The 16,821-nt window shown below is 37.5% G+C and overlaps 1 protein-coding gene across 3 annotated transcripts in view; it reads right to left on the bottom strand.

The window, feature by feature from the left end:
- Positions 1-16,821, bottom strand: part of Nek5 (NIMA related kinase 5) — a 64,262-nt gene that overhangs the window by 22,226 nt on the left and 25,215 nt on the right. For all 3 annotated transcript variants that reach the window (XM_048800891.1, XM_048800889.1, XM_048800890.1), the window contains 8 exons: positions 14,929-15,062; positions 11,122-11,306; positions 8,257-8,323; positions 7,168-7,284; positions 6,074-6,160; positions 3,880-3,972; positions 316-396; positions 3-71 (listed from right to left, as the gene is read on the bottom strand). In XM_048800891.1, the coding sequence (XP_048656848.1) occupies positions 3-71; positions 316-396; positions 3,880-3,972; positions 6,074-6,160; positions 7,168-7,284; positions 8,257-8,323; positions 11,122-11,306; positions 14,929-15,062 (833 nt within the window). The remainder of the gene's footprint in view (positions 1-2; positions 72-315; positions 397-3,879; positions 3,973-6,073; positions 6,161-7,167; positions 7,285-8,256; positions 8,324-11,121; positions 11,307-14,928; positions 15,063-16,821) is intronic.

The following is a 16,821-nucleotide window of genomic DNA, read 5'->3' as shown; positions in this document are numbered from 1 at the left end:
ACCTTTTCCTCTTGGAGGGGGTTTTCATCAGAAATACATTTGTCTAAATTAATTTCAAACTTCACTCCTCTCTACAAGAAAACAAGGGGAAAAATCCTTTAATTTAGCAATTCAATAAAAGCCTTAATATAACAACTCCTTAGATCAATTTATTTTAATATTACATATACTTAAAACCATTAGTCTAACATCACAAAGTAGGGCTATTCCATAAAATAACAAGAGGTGTGGGGAATCACATGGGTGACCCAGACTGCAGGTGTGGACCCCCAGCCAGCTTCTCACACAGAGCCAAAAGACAAAAATGTGGATTACCTTAGCTTTATATTTCTGTTCTGGAATTTTGCTTTCCTTTATGTTCTGAAGCCTCATTTGTTTCAAGTCTCTTTCAGTGTCCTGAAAGTTTAGAGGAAAAAAATGATTCTATCACTTAATATTGAACAATAATATTTTCACAACCTCAGAATTCACAGCCTTGTATGTTTACATGATTTTATTTCTAGATTGAATCTGATGATAGATTTTAGAATAAAAACATGCCTTTGTAAAGGAAAGTTAATATCAAAAACCAAAGCAGAATGTCAATCAACAAATACTCATACATTAAACACTGACATTTCAATGGGTAAAAATTCTATAATGTGACAAAGCTCATCCTCCCAGTGCAGTCTAATCCAATCAGATCCAATTCAACAACATAAATGTGATGGTTGGGGTATAGCTCAGTGGAAGAGTGCTCGCCTAGTGTGCACAAGACCCTGGGCTCAATCTCCAGCACCAAAGAAAAAAATAATAACTTTTTTTTTTTCAGTGCTATGGATCAGATCCAGGGATTTGCACATGCTAAGTAAACACTCTATGGTCCAGACGCCTAGGCAATGATTAGCAGAGTGAAGATAGCTGCGAGGGCCCTTGCTGACATGGAGCAGAATAGTTAATAAATGAGTTGACAAATTAATGACATAATTTCAGAAGTACTATAAAAGAAAGTGAAATAGGGTAATAGAATAGAAATGAGTAGGGGAGGAGAGTAACACGGGAGAAGCTATTTGGCATTTGATTCAAGGTAGAGAGTGATATTGGGCGTCAGTATAGGAAGTAGACGTCTGGCTGGGGAAAGCATTGGGGATAGTGGGGTGAAAGCCCCAAAGCAGGTTTGTAACCTCTCAGATCTCTTCTAACTCCAGAATGGAGCTCTTGGTCGCCTCACACACCCAAGAAGTGGTATTGCATTCTGCTTGTAGTCAGGACACAGTACCAGGCACCAGAGTCACTCCCCAACTGAAACAACCCCAAAGCCACATCAAGTACAGAAGCAATAATGGTTTTAACACATTAGACAGCCAGAATGAAAAATGAGGATACTTGAGAAACGGGATGTGATGAGCCCTCTAACTGTCCCTATCCAGGGGCACTTTACCACTGAGCTACATTCCCAGCCCTTTTTAGCTTTTATTTTGAAACAGAGTCTCACTAAATTGCTAAGATGAGCATGGAAATTTTGATCCTCCTGCCTCAGCCTCCTGAGCCTTGAGGATTACAGACCTGAGGCACCACAGCCAGCACCCCCCCAGCCCCTCCTGCCCCCCCCCACTAAGTCTCCAGAGAGTTTGCAGGCCTTGGTGGAGGGATGCTGAGACTGGCAGACTCCCTGCCGTGAGGAGACAAAGCTGTGAACTTGGGGATCTTAAGGCTCTAGAGTCTGAATGGTAGAGTCCCAGAGAGGAGGGAGCTGTGCCAAAAGAGAACTGGAGCTCTCCTACAGCCTGTGGGAACGTATCAGTTCAACCACTTTGCAAACCCATTTGGCAGTTTCTTAAAAAGTTAAACATACCAGTCAGATGTGGTGGTGCCTATCTGTAGTTCTAGCTGCTCAGGAGGTTGAGACAGGAAGACTGAGAGTTTGAGATCTGCCTAGGCAACACAACAAGAGTCTATTTCTTATTTTAAAAAAGAGGGGTGTCTGGGGATATAATTTGGTGGTAGGACACTTGCTTTGCATGTGTGAAGCCCTGGGTTCCATCCCCAACACTGAGGGGAAAAGAAAGGTTAAATATAAATCTATTATATAATCCAGTCACTCCTGTCCACTCTATTTATCCAAAAGAAAGAAAAGAAACATATGTTCACACAAAAACTTATATGTTTATTTGTAATAAGCTGGAAACAACCGAAATATCCATCTATAGCTGAATGGATAAACAGATTTTGATACAGTCACTTGATGGAATATACTCAGCAATAAAGAGGAATGATACTATTGATAGGGGACAGACAAATGTGAATGGTGGGAACAGGAGGTTAAGGGAATAATTCTACAAAATGAGCCCACTGTGCTGACCCCCACATGTTTTCTTTTCTAGGAAGCGATTTACCTGCAGCCCTGCCTGGCTTCAGTGGACAGGATATGTCACATTCCTCAGCAAACTAACTGTTATCTTCAAGAGAAATGCAGGCCCAAAATAATGTCGATAAAAGGAATCCAAGTTACCCTGAAGGGAGAGACTTTTGTGACCCTTTTTGCAGACCAGATCCTGAAACTTTGGGAGATAAGGAAAATTCCTCCTAACCATAAAATCTGTAAGAATTCTTACAGATTGGTTAACAATCCAAATGATAATGCGTAAGCATGGGCCAAAATGACATAGAGTTGTCATAGCAGTGGGGACTTGAAAGTCTGATATCATCCTGCTGTCAGTCAAAAGTGGACCTGGATAGGACTCTCTGGAAACTTCTCTGATTCCCCTATGAAACTGGAGTGCAGGAAAGGCACACTGTCCCTCTCCTCTCTGAGAAGACCCACTCCCTCTCAAGAGTGTCCCCTTTCCCCTTTTCCATCCCTTCTAATAAACTGATTGCCCATTACTATGAGTGACACATCTAAAATTTTTCTGACTTGATCATAAGAATTGAGGTTTTAAGGGGGGTCTTTGTGCTGCCTCAGTTTCCTGGAAGACCTCAGCCTGTAACACTATTAATATCAAAAAGTGGATAAATCTCAACATTTATTATGTCAAATGAAGCCAGACATAAGAAAGCAAGTATAGTATGGTCCTATTTATAGGCTGTAAACTAACCCAGAAAGTACAAAGTAAACTAGTGACAAACAGCAGATCTGATGTGAGAGGAACAGCAGCATGAAACTGGAGAAAGAAACTGACAAAGAGAGCTCTGAGTTTTTAAAAGGCCCCCACAAGATTCTGTTGCACAGTGAGAGATAAGAACCACCAGTCTAGAGCAATCTTGCAGAGAAGCTCATTGGTATGGTTTAGATATGAGGTGTCCCCAAAATCTCATGTGTGAGACAATGCAAGAATGTTCAGAGGAGCCAGGCATGATGGCACACGCCTGTAATCCCAGCAACTTGGGAGGCTAAAGAAGAGGATCACAAGTTCAAGGCCACCCTTAGCAACTTAGGGAGGCCCTAAGCAACTTAAAAAAAAAATTAGAAAGGGCTGGGGATGTGGTCCAGTGATTAAATGCCCCTGGGTTCAATCCCTGGTACCAAAAAGAGAATGTTCAGAGGTGAAATGACTAGATTATGAGAGCTGTAACCTAAAGGTGGATTAAACCACTGATAATGGATTAAGTGTGTGGTAGGCAGGTAGGGTGTGGCTGGAGGAAGTAGGTCAATGGGTTTATATTTTGTCTCTGGTGACTAGAGCTCTCCCTCTTCTCTTAGCCACACCCTTCCTCCAAGATGTTCTGCCTCACCTCGGGCCCAGAGCCATGGAGTTGGCCAAGCATGAACTGAACCTCTCTGAAAGTGTGAGCCAAAATAAACTTTTCCTCCTCTAAAACTGTTCTTCTCAAGTCCTTTGGTCATGGCAACAAAAATGCTGACTAAAACACATGTATATCTAGCAACAGGGGTGTTACCTGCACAGATGCTTCCTCCTCAGGTGCTTCTTGGTGGATGGGCAGGCCACTCTTCTTCACCAAATAGGTGTGATGACTGATTTTTGAGTTCTCCTTAACACAAGAATGATTCTGCATGAATGCTGAAGGCAACTTCCTAACCCTCCACCAGGGTCTGAGTGGGTCTAGTGAGAGACACATCCCTGCTGACAGAGACTGGATAAAGCCTGTGTGTGTGTGTGTGTGTGTGTGTGTTGCTGGGGATTGAACCAGAGCCTCATGCATGCTAGAAAAGCACTCCACTGAGCTATACCTCAGGCCTAGAGCCTTATAATTCCTTTTCCCTGTGGCTGCTTCCAGCATTCCTTAAATTCTTCTTTCATAATCTTTCTAGAAATGTCTGCTACCCAGTGCTTGCCTAGGATGCCTGGAGTTCTGGTTTCAATCCCCAGGACCACCAAATCAAAATGTCTGCTACCCATCTTCCTTGGACTCAGGTTTCCTATCACAGACCTGCCTTAAATATAAGGTTGATACCAGCACAAGGCTCCCCATCACGAACAAAACCTCTGCTCTGGAGAGAACCACCCCAAGCTGCCCTTCCAGCACATCCTGTTGGAATCTTTGCATGGTTCTTCCAAAGCTTTCTCCTTAGCTCGGCCTCTAAATTCAACTCTTCTTCTCAGACCTTCCTCCTCTTCTCAGCCTTCTTATCTTTGCTCCTCAACTATAGTCAGTCTTGCTTGTTCTATCATTGTTTCATATATTGTCTTATCTTTCCGACTGTTTATGAGTAGAACTACATCTGCTAGAAAGAACAAAGGTGTCAGAGTCAGATTTAAATATGTATGTACATATGTGCTGGGGATCAAACCCAGGGTCTCATACATGCTAAAAAGGAGCTCTACCACTGAGCTACATTCCTAGTTCCAGAGTCAGATATTTTAATATTCAATCCGCCTTGTAATATCTAAGTCACTCAACTTCTCTGTTTGGGGTCTAAATGAGATAGGATATGTGAAAACTCTAGCCTGTATTCTTACACATACAATTGAATTGGGCCATATGCTCATTTAATTTATTGTAATTCCGCCATATGCACTAGAGGTGGAGGAACATGGTGGGAAGAGGGAGAGAGAGAAAGAGATATCAATTTCTGTTGTGTGGGTTCTACTCAACAAGCACACAGCCAAGTGGTGGGAGATGGGAGACGACAGATCTCTCATAGGAGGGGCATTCCAGAGCACACCTAGGATTAAAATACCCAAGTGATTTTCATACTGCATACTCAAGACACAGGCTAGCTGCTTCATCTACTGAAGAAGCAGCAATCTGCTACAATTCTGGAAAAGATCAATTTCCAATATGGCACCTTTACAGAATTTTTAAGAATCATTCTCAGCTATATTTAAATTTTGCCTTTTTCAGTCTTGCATCACTTAACGATAGGAATATGTTCTGAGAAATGCATCATTAAGTGACTTTGTCATTGTGTGAACATCAGAGACTGTAGTTACACAAACCAAGCTACAACATCACTAGGGAGTATAATCTTATTGGACCTCCATTATATATATGGTTCATTACTGACCAAAACCTATGCTGCTCATGACTGTATAGACTTTAGAACATTCGGCCTGCCCATATTGAACTGAATCAACTCTAGATGTTTGGTTTTATTCCTCCTTACGAACATGAATTTATTCTCATTTTGAATTTTCTGCATCTGATCCAGATCTGGCCTGAAGTAGTTGCTCAGTAAATACTGATTAAAAAGGAAAAAAATCAATAAGTATGTGTGTTTGTATTTGTCTGTGTGTATGTGTATGCGGTACTGGGCATTGAACCCAGGGACTTGTGCATGCTAGGCAAGTGTTCTACCACTCAGTTACACTCACAACCCTTTTTGTTTTGAGACAGGGTCTCACTAGTAAATCATAATAAAATGAAGCTTTTATTTGGTCTGATAGCTTTCCTATTTAAAAAAGAATTTTGTATGCTTTTATCTATAATAAAACTTTATCCTATCTACAAAGAGATCATTACTTTTTGTTTTCCTTTTTGGTGCTGGGGATTAAACCCAGGGCCTTGGGCATGCCAAACAAGAGATCTACCACTGAGCTACACGCCTGGTTCAAGATCATTGCTTTTAACACCTACTCTTTTAGACAGTTCTTAATTGACAGAAGTGTTTCCTCTAGAAGAGTGAATTTACCTCCCGCTCTCTTCCCATCTTCCTTCTAATTTCCTTCATGTCACTGTGGTATTGTTGGCGTATTTCCTCTAACTGTTTCCAATATTCCTGCAAAACAAAAACGAAGTGTTTGTGAACAACATTCATGAAACATATATAATGAAATAACATATAATGAAAATAACCTCTGTCTAGCCTACAATTTTTTTAACATATAATATAAAATAAACATTAGAAAACCTGTGGCTGCTTAAGATGATAATCTGCCTTATTTTGACTGTGGCATTTCACATCCTGTGAGTGATACACTGGTGTGGGATACAGAGCTCATGTTCATATATAACCACAAATGAATTAATGATGTAAAGTTATTTTACACATTTTAATTTTATATATAATCTAATTATGGTTAATATGTGTTCAGTCCTACCTCCTTTCCAGTGTCTCTGAATGTGACCCTATTTGGAAATAGGGTCATTGCATATGTAATTAGTTTAAATGAGGTCATGCTGGTCCTTAGTTCAATGTGGCTGGTGTTCTTTCAAAAAGACAGCCATGTATAGACACAGATCTAAGTAGAAGGCCGCGCAACAAAGGCGGAGTCTAGAGTTCTGTTGCTGTAAGCTGAGGAGTGCCAAAGATTGCCAGACAAGCTAGAAGCTAGGAAGAAGCAAAGAAGGATTCCCTTATAGACTTCACAGGGGGCATGGGACTGACAACACTTTGGTGTTAGACAATAAATGTTAGACAATAAATTTCTGTTATTTTAAACCACCCAGCCTATTGTACTTCCTTACACCAGATTTGGCAAACTAATAAAAATTCTAAATAGGTTATCGAAAGTTACTTTATCAATCCAAGGAAAGAGGCCTTATGAATTTAGCTATGTTGTATTCTCTGAGCAAATGAAATAGCTACTTCTGCTCCTAAAACACCCAGCATAGTGCTTGACAGATTGTGTGTGTACAGCGCTCTCCCAGGCACCCTGTGGGAAACAGAAGCAGCACCCTAGGACAGAGCAAGACAGAGACATGGAAACAACGTTAGGAGCTGAGGGTGTAGAAAACAAACAAACAACACACAATCGTAGCCCTGATATTGGACCATTTTTTAACCTGGTCCTTCATTTCGTTTTTTCTAAACTGCAGCTCCTGGAATCGAGGCTTTTCTTCATGCCTTCTAATCTCTTGTCTCTGGTTGTGATTTGGCTCAGCAGAAGATGGACGAAGACCCTGTTTATTGAATGAAATCATTTATAAAGCATTCTTGCATTTTGGAAACATCTTCTGATTTGATCTTAACTTTATCTGACAGATAAAAATATCACCGAGAAAACTTGGTAGTGGGGAATTATTTTGTGGCAAGTAGTAGAAATTTCTTTTAATTTAAGTATGAAACACTGAACACTTTTTAAAAATGCAAACATTTATAGTCTTTATTCTAAGCAACTGATATTTTATGCTATCATTCGAGACACCAATATTTCTCTTCTGAAGTGGTAAATTATAATTGTGAAATTAAAGCTCTGTGACTAGGTAGAGTCGATTAGAACTCTACTTTTGAGCAGTTCAAAATATGAGTGACACAAATGGGATGTGTTTGCAGCCTGGGCTCAGCCCCAGAATTCTGAGACAGTACTAAAGGTTAAAGGTTAACTTTTCAACTCAAATAATTATTTTTTTAAATTTTTTTTTTTAGTTGTAGATGGACACAATGCCTTTATTTATTTTTGTGGTGCTGAGGATTGAACTCAGTGCCTCACATGTGCTAGGCAAGCACTCTGCCACTGAGCCACAACCCAGCCCTGTAATTACTTTATTTAATGTGTAGAAAAGTCTTTAATAAAATACAATCATAGCTAGCTCAAAAAATGAATAAAACAGGATCAAAGAAGTGCAACACTGAAAGGGACCAGGAGAAGGTCCTTCACTCCAAAGTGATCATTCATAGAAAAGGAAGTTGAGGCTCAGAAGGGTTGTTCAAGGTTAACAGCAATTGTTAGATCCAGGGACAAAACCAGGCTTTCCAGACTCTGATTCAAACTTCTTCCCATTATTCTTCTGTAGCAATTAAAAATTAGGGAAAGATGAAAGGTAGTCTTGCCCTTCTAGTGGAATAAACTCTGACTTAAAGATCCATGAATATGTGCAAATAGAGAAACCAGCAAATTTCTAATTGCCTCCCATATTTAGTATTTTACTTACCAATTGCTTTTCCACTTTTAACTTATATTGTTGAGCTTCAATTTTCCTTTGAAGATACTCAGCAGGCCTTAGGAAATAAGGAAGTTCAGCTTGAGTAGAATTTTAACTACCCTTAGGCACCAATGTGACAAGTGGATTTTCAGTTTAGTAATGAAATTCACAATGCACCTTTGGCTTTTTTTTTTTTTTTTCCTTTTTGAACCAGGGATTGAATTCAGGGTTGCTTAACCACTGAGTTACACCCCAGCCCTTTTTAAAATTTATTATTTTGAGACAGGGTCTCATTAAATTGTTTAGGGTCTTGCTAAATTGCTGAGGTTAGCTTTGAACTTATGATCCTCCTGCCTCAGCCTCCTGAGCCTCTGGGATTATAGGGGTACACCACCATGCTCAGCCCACCTTTAAGTTTCAAGTTCAAGAAGTGTAGGTCAAAATTATAGAATGTTCACAAAGAATTTCTTATAAGTATAGTTTGCTAAATAAAAACTACTACATTTCAGAACACAGGATGAACTATGTGATACAATATTTGATGATACCAGTAATTTCTAGGGTTTCCAAAGACAGAGCTATAATGTCAGAAATAACTCTTTAAGGAACATCACAATGAGAGGTCCCCAATTTACAGAGTCAAGTTAATAGTCAGGTGTTTTAAAAGTACCATCAATGAATGATAACTAGTTAAAGTTCCCACATCTTAGTTCCTCACCTGTAAAATGGACACAATGCCATTTAACAGGAATTGAAATGGGGTTTAGAGGAGATCAGGCCTGTGAAGGTGTCTGGCCCCTGTCTATCACACAGAAAGCGCTTGAACTGAAAAAGAGCTAAACTGTAGCACTCATTCCTTGAACCCTTGAAAGAACCAACTGGAATAGTATATTCATTAGAAAAAATATCCAAAAGACATTCTCTCTACCCCCTCAGCCCTGAATAAACCCTGTTCCTCTAGCTCATGGCCTTGAATGGGAGTTCCATAGGAGCAAAAGCTGGGAGCAATGGGGAGGGTAGAACAAGGAAGAGGTAACTACTCACCAGGGGGTATCCTGGGATACAGCAAGATGGAGCTATGACAGGGCAGGGACATGTAGGAAGAGAAGGAGTTTCTAACATTTCATGTGAGAGTTTGGGAGATAAATAATTCAGAATCACAACAATTGATAGTTTGGCAGTTCCAATATCTAGACAAAGAATGGAAGATCTATTTTTCCAGGTCTGAGAAAAGATGAAGGGAGTTTTCTGACTGTTCCCAGTTCGCAGGGAAAATTCATATCCCTTACTAATTAAGTCCTACATGAGTATTACAGTTTGAACTAATGGAACATATAATTTGTTTTGATCAAGTGGGTAATTTGAAACACGTTATGATGATGAATAAAACCATACCAGCACCCATTTTATTTTATTTTTAAAAATATTTATTAGTTGTTGATGGACCTTTATTTATTTATATGTAGTGCTGAGGATGAAACCCAGTGCTAGGCAAGCGCTCTGCCACTGAGCCACAACCCCAGCCCAACCCATTTTATCTTTAAAATTAAAATGTCTACTTTTCCCATTGTGAATTCCTGAAGAAATCATTCTTTTACCACTCTTCCTCATCTAATTTTCACTAATTATTGATGAGATTACTATTACATAGTGATTCATTACATATGATTCATCCAAAATTTCACTTGCCTGGCATGTATGAGGTTCTGGGTTCAATCTCCCAAGATATACATGTGCGATCACACATACATACACACACACACACACACTCAACAATAAATAACCAAAGTTAACAAAGTTAGCAAATCGCTAGCCCTGAACAACAACGAGAACAACAACAACAAAAAGTGATAGCAAAAAACATTTAAAAAAAAAATAAAGTGAGGATGTATGTAGGTCAGTGGTAGAGTGCTTTCCTAGTATGCAGGAGGCCCTGGGGTTTTGTTTTGCACAATGCAAAAACAAAACCACCTCTCAGACTTAGGTCTTTATGCCTGTGATGGCTATCCATCATTTTGAACACAGGAACACTGATATTAGAGTAAAAAACAAAACAAACAAGAAAAGAATAAAAAGAAAATACTATATATCTGCAGAAATTTGTTAGGGTAAACTTTTAATTAAAGGCAGTTTCAGTATAGTATTCTTTTTTGAATGTATACATATTTTGAACCTCCCTAGAATATAAACGCTGAATGAAATCTATTTCACTTTTCTAATATTCTTAAGTGATCATTTGGTTTTAATAATTAAATTATTAATGATTCTTATGAATAAACTCCTTGGAAAATGAAATAAATACAACTGTTTTATTCACCCCTTGGGAGTAAAACTCACTAGGAAGAAGGAGAAAAAAAACATTAAAAATTCAAGAATGTGCCTGTAAATCCCAGTGACTGGGGAGGCTGAGGCTGGAAGATGGCAAATCTATGGCCAACCTTAGCAAGACTCTGTCTTAAAATAATAAAAAAGGCTAGGGATATGGCTCAGTGATTAAGCTGCCCCTGGGTTAAAAAATATATAAATATACGTATATCGAGAAAATGAAGCTTGCCTACAGTTAAATGGCTCTATAAATAAGAAAATAAGCTACACCATATTTGAGATGAAAAAAAGGGCCAAGAAATTGAATGAAGAGTTTAAAGTGAAGATTTTATAAATTCTTCCTCAATTATTTGTTTTAGGAGAATTTAGAAGGATTTTAGAAAACAGAGCTGATAAATGAGACAGAGGATCTTTTGAGCCCAGGAATTCGATACCAGTCTGGGCAACTCCTCAAGACTCTGTCTCAAAACCAACAGACAAAAAAAAAAAAATGCTGATACACAAAAGTATTTTCAGAGGATAAAGGCTTAGGTTAGACTGCCACATTACCATTGAGCAGGTGACGGACTGTGACTTTCTTCTTGATTAGAATTCTCCTCAGTTCCAGAGTCTTTCTGAAGAACGTAGTGATCACTTGGTTCACAGGCTCTCTTCCTCAACAAGTCAAGTCGAACATAATAAAAATCATAATGTCCACAAACTGCATCAAGTTTGGGCCTTTCTATCATTTTTATCTGAGAGATTGAAAAGAAGAGGGAAGATTTGTGTGTGTGTGTGTGTGTATGTGTGTGCTGGGGATTGAACCCAGGGCCTAATGCATGAAAGGCACTCTACCAACTGAGCTGTATCCCCACCCCCAGGAAGATTCCTTTTAAAGACATCGTATAAATCTATAATTGACTATTTGATGGCTACCATGACCAAGCATTGAAGGTAGATTTTTGTTTTTATTCTAGACCTGTTTTAGAGGAAAATGATGTTAGAGCCCCCAAATCCTAAAATTGAAAAGACCTTAGAAATCTAAGTACTTGAGTACAGCAGTTTATAATTATAATCTTTTTTGTAATTTTGAATCACATATATTTTCATGTCTAGTATGTGAAAAATATTTAATATGCCCAGCCAAGATCTGAAAGTTTACTCATAATTATTGTTTTCTATTTAAAAAAAATTTTTTTTTAGTTTTCAATGGATTTTTTATTTATTTATATGTGGTGCTGGGGATCAAACCCAGAGCTTCACACATGCCAGGCAAGTGCTCTACCACTATCACAGACCTATTGTTTTCTATTTTTTATAAACTTTCTTATACCTTACTGTACTTTATGGGAGAATAAAAGCTAAAGTGCAACTCACAGATTTGGGGGTTTGTCTTACTGGTGGTTTCTAATAAATTGAGTAAAAGCAAGGTATCAGGGCTTGAAAAATAGAAGATGCTGAATCACTGAGTCATTCTTGCTGAGAAAACACCAGGAATACAAAGGTTGGAATGGGCATAATAACCCTCTAAGCTATTCCTGCCTACAGCACACTCTTCCCAACCAGAAACACAAGTTTATTTCATCCCAGAGACAAGCAGAGGTCAATACATTAGAAGATAAGAATCAGGCCATATTCAGATAAGAAAGCCAGACAAGACCTGAGCTAAAGAACAAAGTGTCCTGATTTAAGTTTGAATTTGACAACTCTGCCTGTTTAACAGTTGCTAATAAAAGAGGGGGGAAAAAAAGAGATCAAGTCCCTGTAAAGACCTAAGTAGTTGGGAACATAAATAACCAAACAAACAATTAAAACTTAAATGTTCTCCCTGAAAGGAAGGAAAATGTTACATCCTATGTTCTTTGTTAAGCTATCTGGCTCACATGTTAGCTGGAACATGGAATTATATATACCTGACCCTCTTCAACTTACATAAATGGCTCTTTTTTATAGTTCTATTTAAATACTAAGATACATATAAAACTTGGTTTATTGGTCTATACAGAAATTGTATGTTTATTTTTAAAATCTTTGAAAGTGAAAAGTAGTTACAATTACACCTGAATACATACAACCCAGAAAAAGGTAGTACTGAGTTAGTTGTTCAAAATTGTTTAGACACAATTAATAAATATGAAAAGTGTAAATATAGATTTTTGTTTGTTTAATCTGAATAGCTTGCTGTTAATTATGTTCTATTTAAGACTTTGGAAGTTCTTTGATGTCTTACTGTCACCTCATATTTTGTTAAATGTCATTGCGGTTGAATATCATATATAGTGTGCTGTTTAGGGTTAGTTGATTGTGTCTACTTTTCTTTTTTTAATATGTTTTTAGTTATTGATGGACCTTTATTTTTATTTATTTGTATGTGGTGCTGAGGATCAAACCCAGTGCCTCATGCATGCTAGGCAAGCTCTCTACCACTGAGCCACAACTCCAGTCCCCCCCCACACTGTGTCTACTTTTTAAAGTTTTTAATTAAATGTTTTTGTATTATAAAAAATCATAGTAGTTCCTTTTTATTAGTCCGAATGTTTTCAAGTCTTGAAATAAATCTTGATTAAGGGATTTAAAAAAAAAAAAAAAAACAGAAACTGGTTAAAAAAAAGGAATAAAAAATCCAAATCAGTAATGGGAACATCTGAGATGGTTTCTGTGCAGATCCATTTATTTTATTGCATCAGCAGAAGTTGTTCAAATAATTGGAAAAGATGTCAACTTGCTTGACAGTTCTCCTGACTTAATCTACCCCCAAATCTTTTAGATGTTTTTTTTTTCCTACAGGTCTGGGTCAGAGTATTCTGTATCCCAACATACTTTTCTTATTTTTTAATAGTTAATCCATATTTTATCAAATGAAGGGCAACATTTTAACAATAGTTTAAAAAACTGTTTATGTATCAATACGTTTTCTAAAATGTCTATATACTAAGCAAACATGTAGTAAATGTGCTTCCACATGGTCCTCTAGGGCTGGTGGTGTAGCTCAGTGGTAGAACATTTGCCTAGCATGTACAAGACCCTGAGTTCAAACATAAAGATAGAAGAAAAAAAAAAAAAGAAAGAAAAGGAAAAGGGGAAAAAACAAAATGTCCTCTAATTATACCATAAGCCTTCTTTAAAAATACAGTTCTTCAGACTGGGGTACATGTAGCTCAGTGCTAGTCCTAGCATGCAGGAGGCCCTGGGTTTGATCATCACCAAATAAATAAATAAGGGCAATGACTATTTTATCATTTATGTTTCAGAAGCATTCTATAGCATGACCTAAAAAACAACAAACAACCACCAACAAAAAACACTGTTTAAGTACATTCAAATAACTCAGTATAAAGGATCTCCAGGGGGCTGGGGGCCATGGCAAGCTCCTGTAATTGTAGCAACTTGGGAATCTGAGGCAGGAGAATCACAAGTACAAGGCCAGCCTCAGCAATTTGGCAAGATGGTGTCTCAAAATGAAAAATAAAAAGGAGTGGGGCTGTAGCTCAGTGGTAAAGCATCCCTGGCTTTAATTCACTGATTAAAGTTCAATTATTATATAATAAAACTCATCTATTACATATATAGCAGGTTAGAACTTGGAGTACAAAATGCAATGTTTTCCGTTGTTGTCTTACTCAATTGTCCTATAAGGAAAACCTTTAATATAAACAAAGAAGTTAGAAAAATTTCAGTAATAAAAAGAAAAATAAAGCTAATGTATAATTGTAAGAAAACAAAGCATTCATTGTTTTTTAAAAAATATAGGCTATAACTCAGTGGTAGAGTGCTTGCCTAGCGCATGCCAAGCCCTGGGTTCAGGCCCTAGCATTGAGAAAAAGAAAAAAAAATCAAATACACAAAAATATTAGCTAGGAACCCAGCTACTTGAGAGGTTGAGGCAGGAGGATCACAAGTTGAAGGTCAGTCTGGGAAACTTATGGAGATCCTGTCTCAAAATAAAAATAAAATTTAAAAAGGGATAGGGATATAGCTCAACGATAGAATGTTCCTGGTTTCAATCCCCGGGATCACAAAAATAAACACAAAACCAACACCAATTAGGGCTGGGGATATAGCTCAGTGGTAAAGTGTTTGCCTAGCATGAATCAGGCCCTGGGTTCAAGCCCCAACACTGGTGGGGAGATTATATAAATAAATAAATAAATATTTATAAATAAATATATATATTTATTTATTATAGTTTTTGATGGACCTTTATTTTTATTTATATATATAAAGTATATTTAATGCTCAATACAGAATGATTTTATTTTAAGTATAAAACTAATGGATTCCAAAATTAATTTGCTTGTAGTGTGTGAACATGTGCAGGTGGATCTTTCAGAGTATACCTTAGCTAAAGAATCAGAGGGAGGGATTAGCACAACTCACAGACGTGGGCTTCTGGGTTCCAGCTGGTGGTCTCCATTTTTTTCTAGGTAATACAGCCTTCCTTTCAAATGGTACTGATATTCTTGATCGTGGAGGGAACTTTCCCTGGAATTTCACTTGCTGTATTTTAGAATCTTATTTAACCAAAATAAAATAACTTTAGTTTTGAATTTTTTTCTTACACCTTTACTATTGATACTTAAGTACAAACACATTTCATAACACAGTAAGTTTACTCAAGCCAGAGATATTTTATACACAGAGAATCACTGATGAAATATCTCTATGATGGCTGGGATTGTGGCTCAGTGGTAGAGCACTTGCCTACCATGCATGAGGCACTGGGTTCGATCCTCAACACCACATAAATGTAAAATAAAGATATTGTGTCCACCTAAAACTAAAAAAAAGTACTTTTAAAAAATTAAAATAAAAAAAGAAATATCACTATGCATTCTCTGCATTTTTAAAGAAAATAAAACCATTTCCCCCCAGTTTCTTTATAAATTTCGAGCAATGAATAACACTACTTTTAAAAAGAGGAATTAATGTAAATATTTATAAAAACAATTTATAATGATAAAAGTAATTAAATGTAGTAGCTTGGGTTATCAGGCAACACTATTCCTATCTTATCATTGTTTGAAATATTCCTTCTAACATATTTGTCTTTGCCTCCATCAAAATTCATTCTTGTTTTCCTTTTCCCTATATCAGAAATGTGGACGATGTATTTTCTCTCACCCTCTACTTATCTATTTTCAAACATTCTCAATCTAGCCTGATAGATGAACTCATTTTCCCTTAATGACTTTTCTCAATGTCAGCTTCTCTAGCACATTGGATGACATTTCCTCATCACAGGTGCCTTGGAGAGATTTTCTACTCCTTCTGATCCTTTCAGTCCAGAAATTTGATTATGGATAAATTCTCCTGCTTTTACTTTCATATCATCAGTTGAATTAGTCATTTTCTCTTCTTTAGTGTACACCCCACATGCATGCACATTTAGTATTTCATCACTTTGGCTAATTTTTGACACCATGACCAAAATTGTTCTCTCTACTTACCAGTACCATAAAATAACATCTGCTTTCTTTGGAGCTCACACTATTTTCAGTTTGGTCCAAGATCCTAACTTCAGCTCCAATGTAGAGTTATCTTTGTAAGAGAATGCTTCTTCTTTTTTGGTGTAGTGCTAGAGATAGAACCCAGGGCCCTGTGCACTTGTGCATGCTAGGCACATACTGTACCATTGTGCTACACCCCCAGGAATTCTAATTACCAGTCCATCCTCTCTATGTCTGGGGGGAAAAATATAAAAAACTTCATTACAACATTTCATGTCCGACTGTGAACCTTCTTCCACTCTATCCCTTCCCATACAAATGCTAAACTTGGATTTGACCTCTCAAAGTTTCTGGAAGGTTTCCTAAATTATAAGAAGAAAGGAGCTGAACCCCCCAGGATATCTTGAGTTACATATACAACTTCTCCAACACACCCACTGGTCACTATGTGATAATGAGGTGATTTCTCTCCTATTCATACTGTGTATATTTTCTAAATGTCCATGTTCAACATATTTAGTGGAATTCCTCCGCTAACATTGCCAGCTCTGTAACTCAGTAAACTCAGTATATGAGACATGTGGAATAAATGCTTTTTAAAAAATATTAGACAAATAATGTGTTGACATCACACACAAGGCTGTGAAAACCCAGTCATTGGGACTATGAACCACAAAGGGATCATAAATGCTTTTTCCTTTTCATTGCTGGGATTAGAACCCAAGGAATGAATAGTAGGCAAGCACTCTGCCACTGAGCTACACCTCCAGCCCCATAGATGATCTTTTCTTTTTTCTTTCTTTCTTTTTTTTTTTTTTTTTTT

Source organism: Marmota marmota, unplaced genomic scaffold, assembly GCF_001458135.2.
Source record: "Marmota marmota marmota unplaced genomic scaffold, marMar, whole genome shotgun sequence".
NCBI lineage: Eukaryota > Metazoa > Chordata > Mammalia > Rodentia > Sciuridae > Marmota > Marmota marmota.
This window is presented reverse-complemented; position numbering and strand designations above follow the sequence as displayed.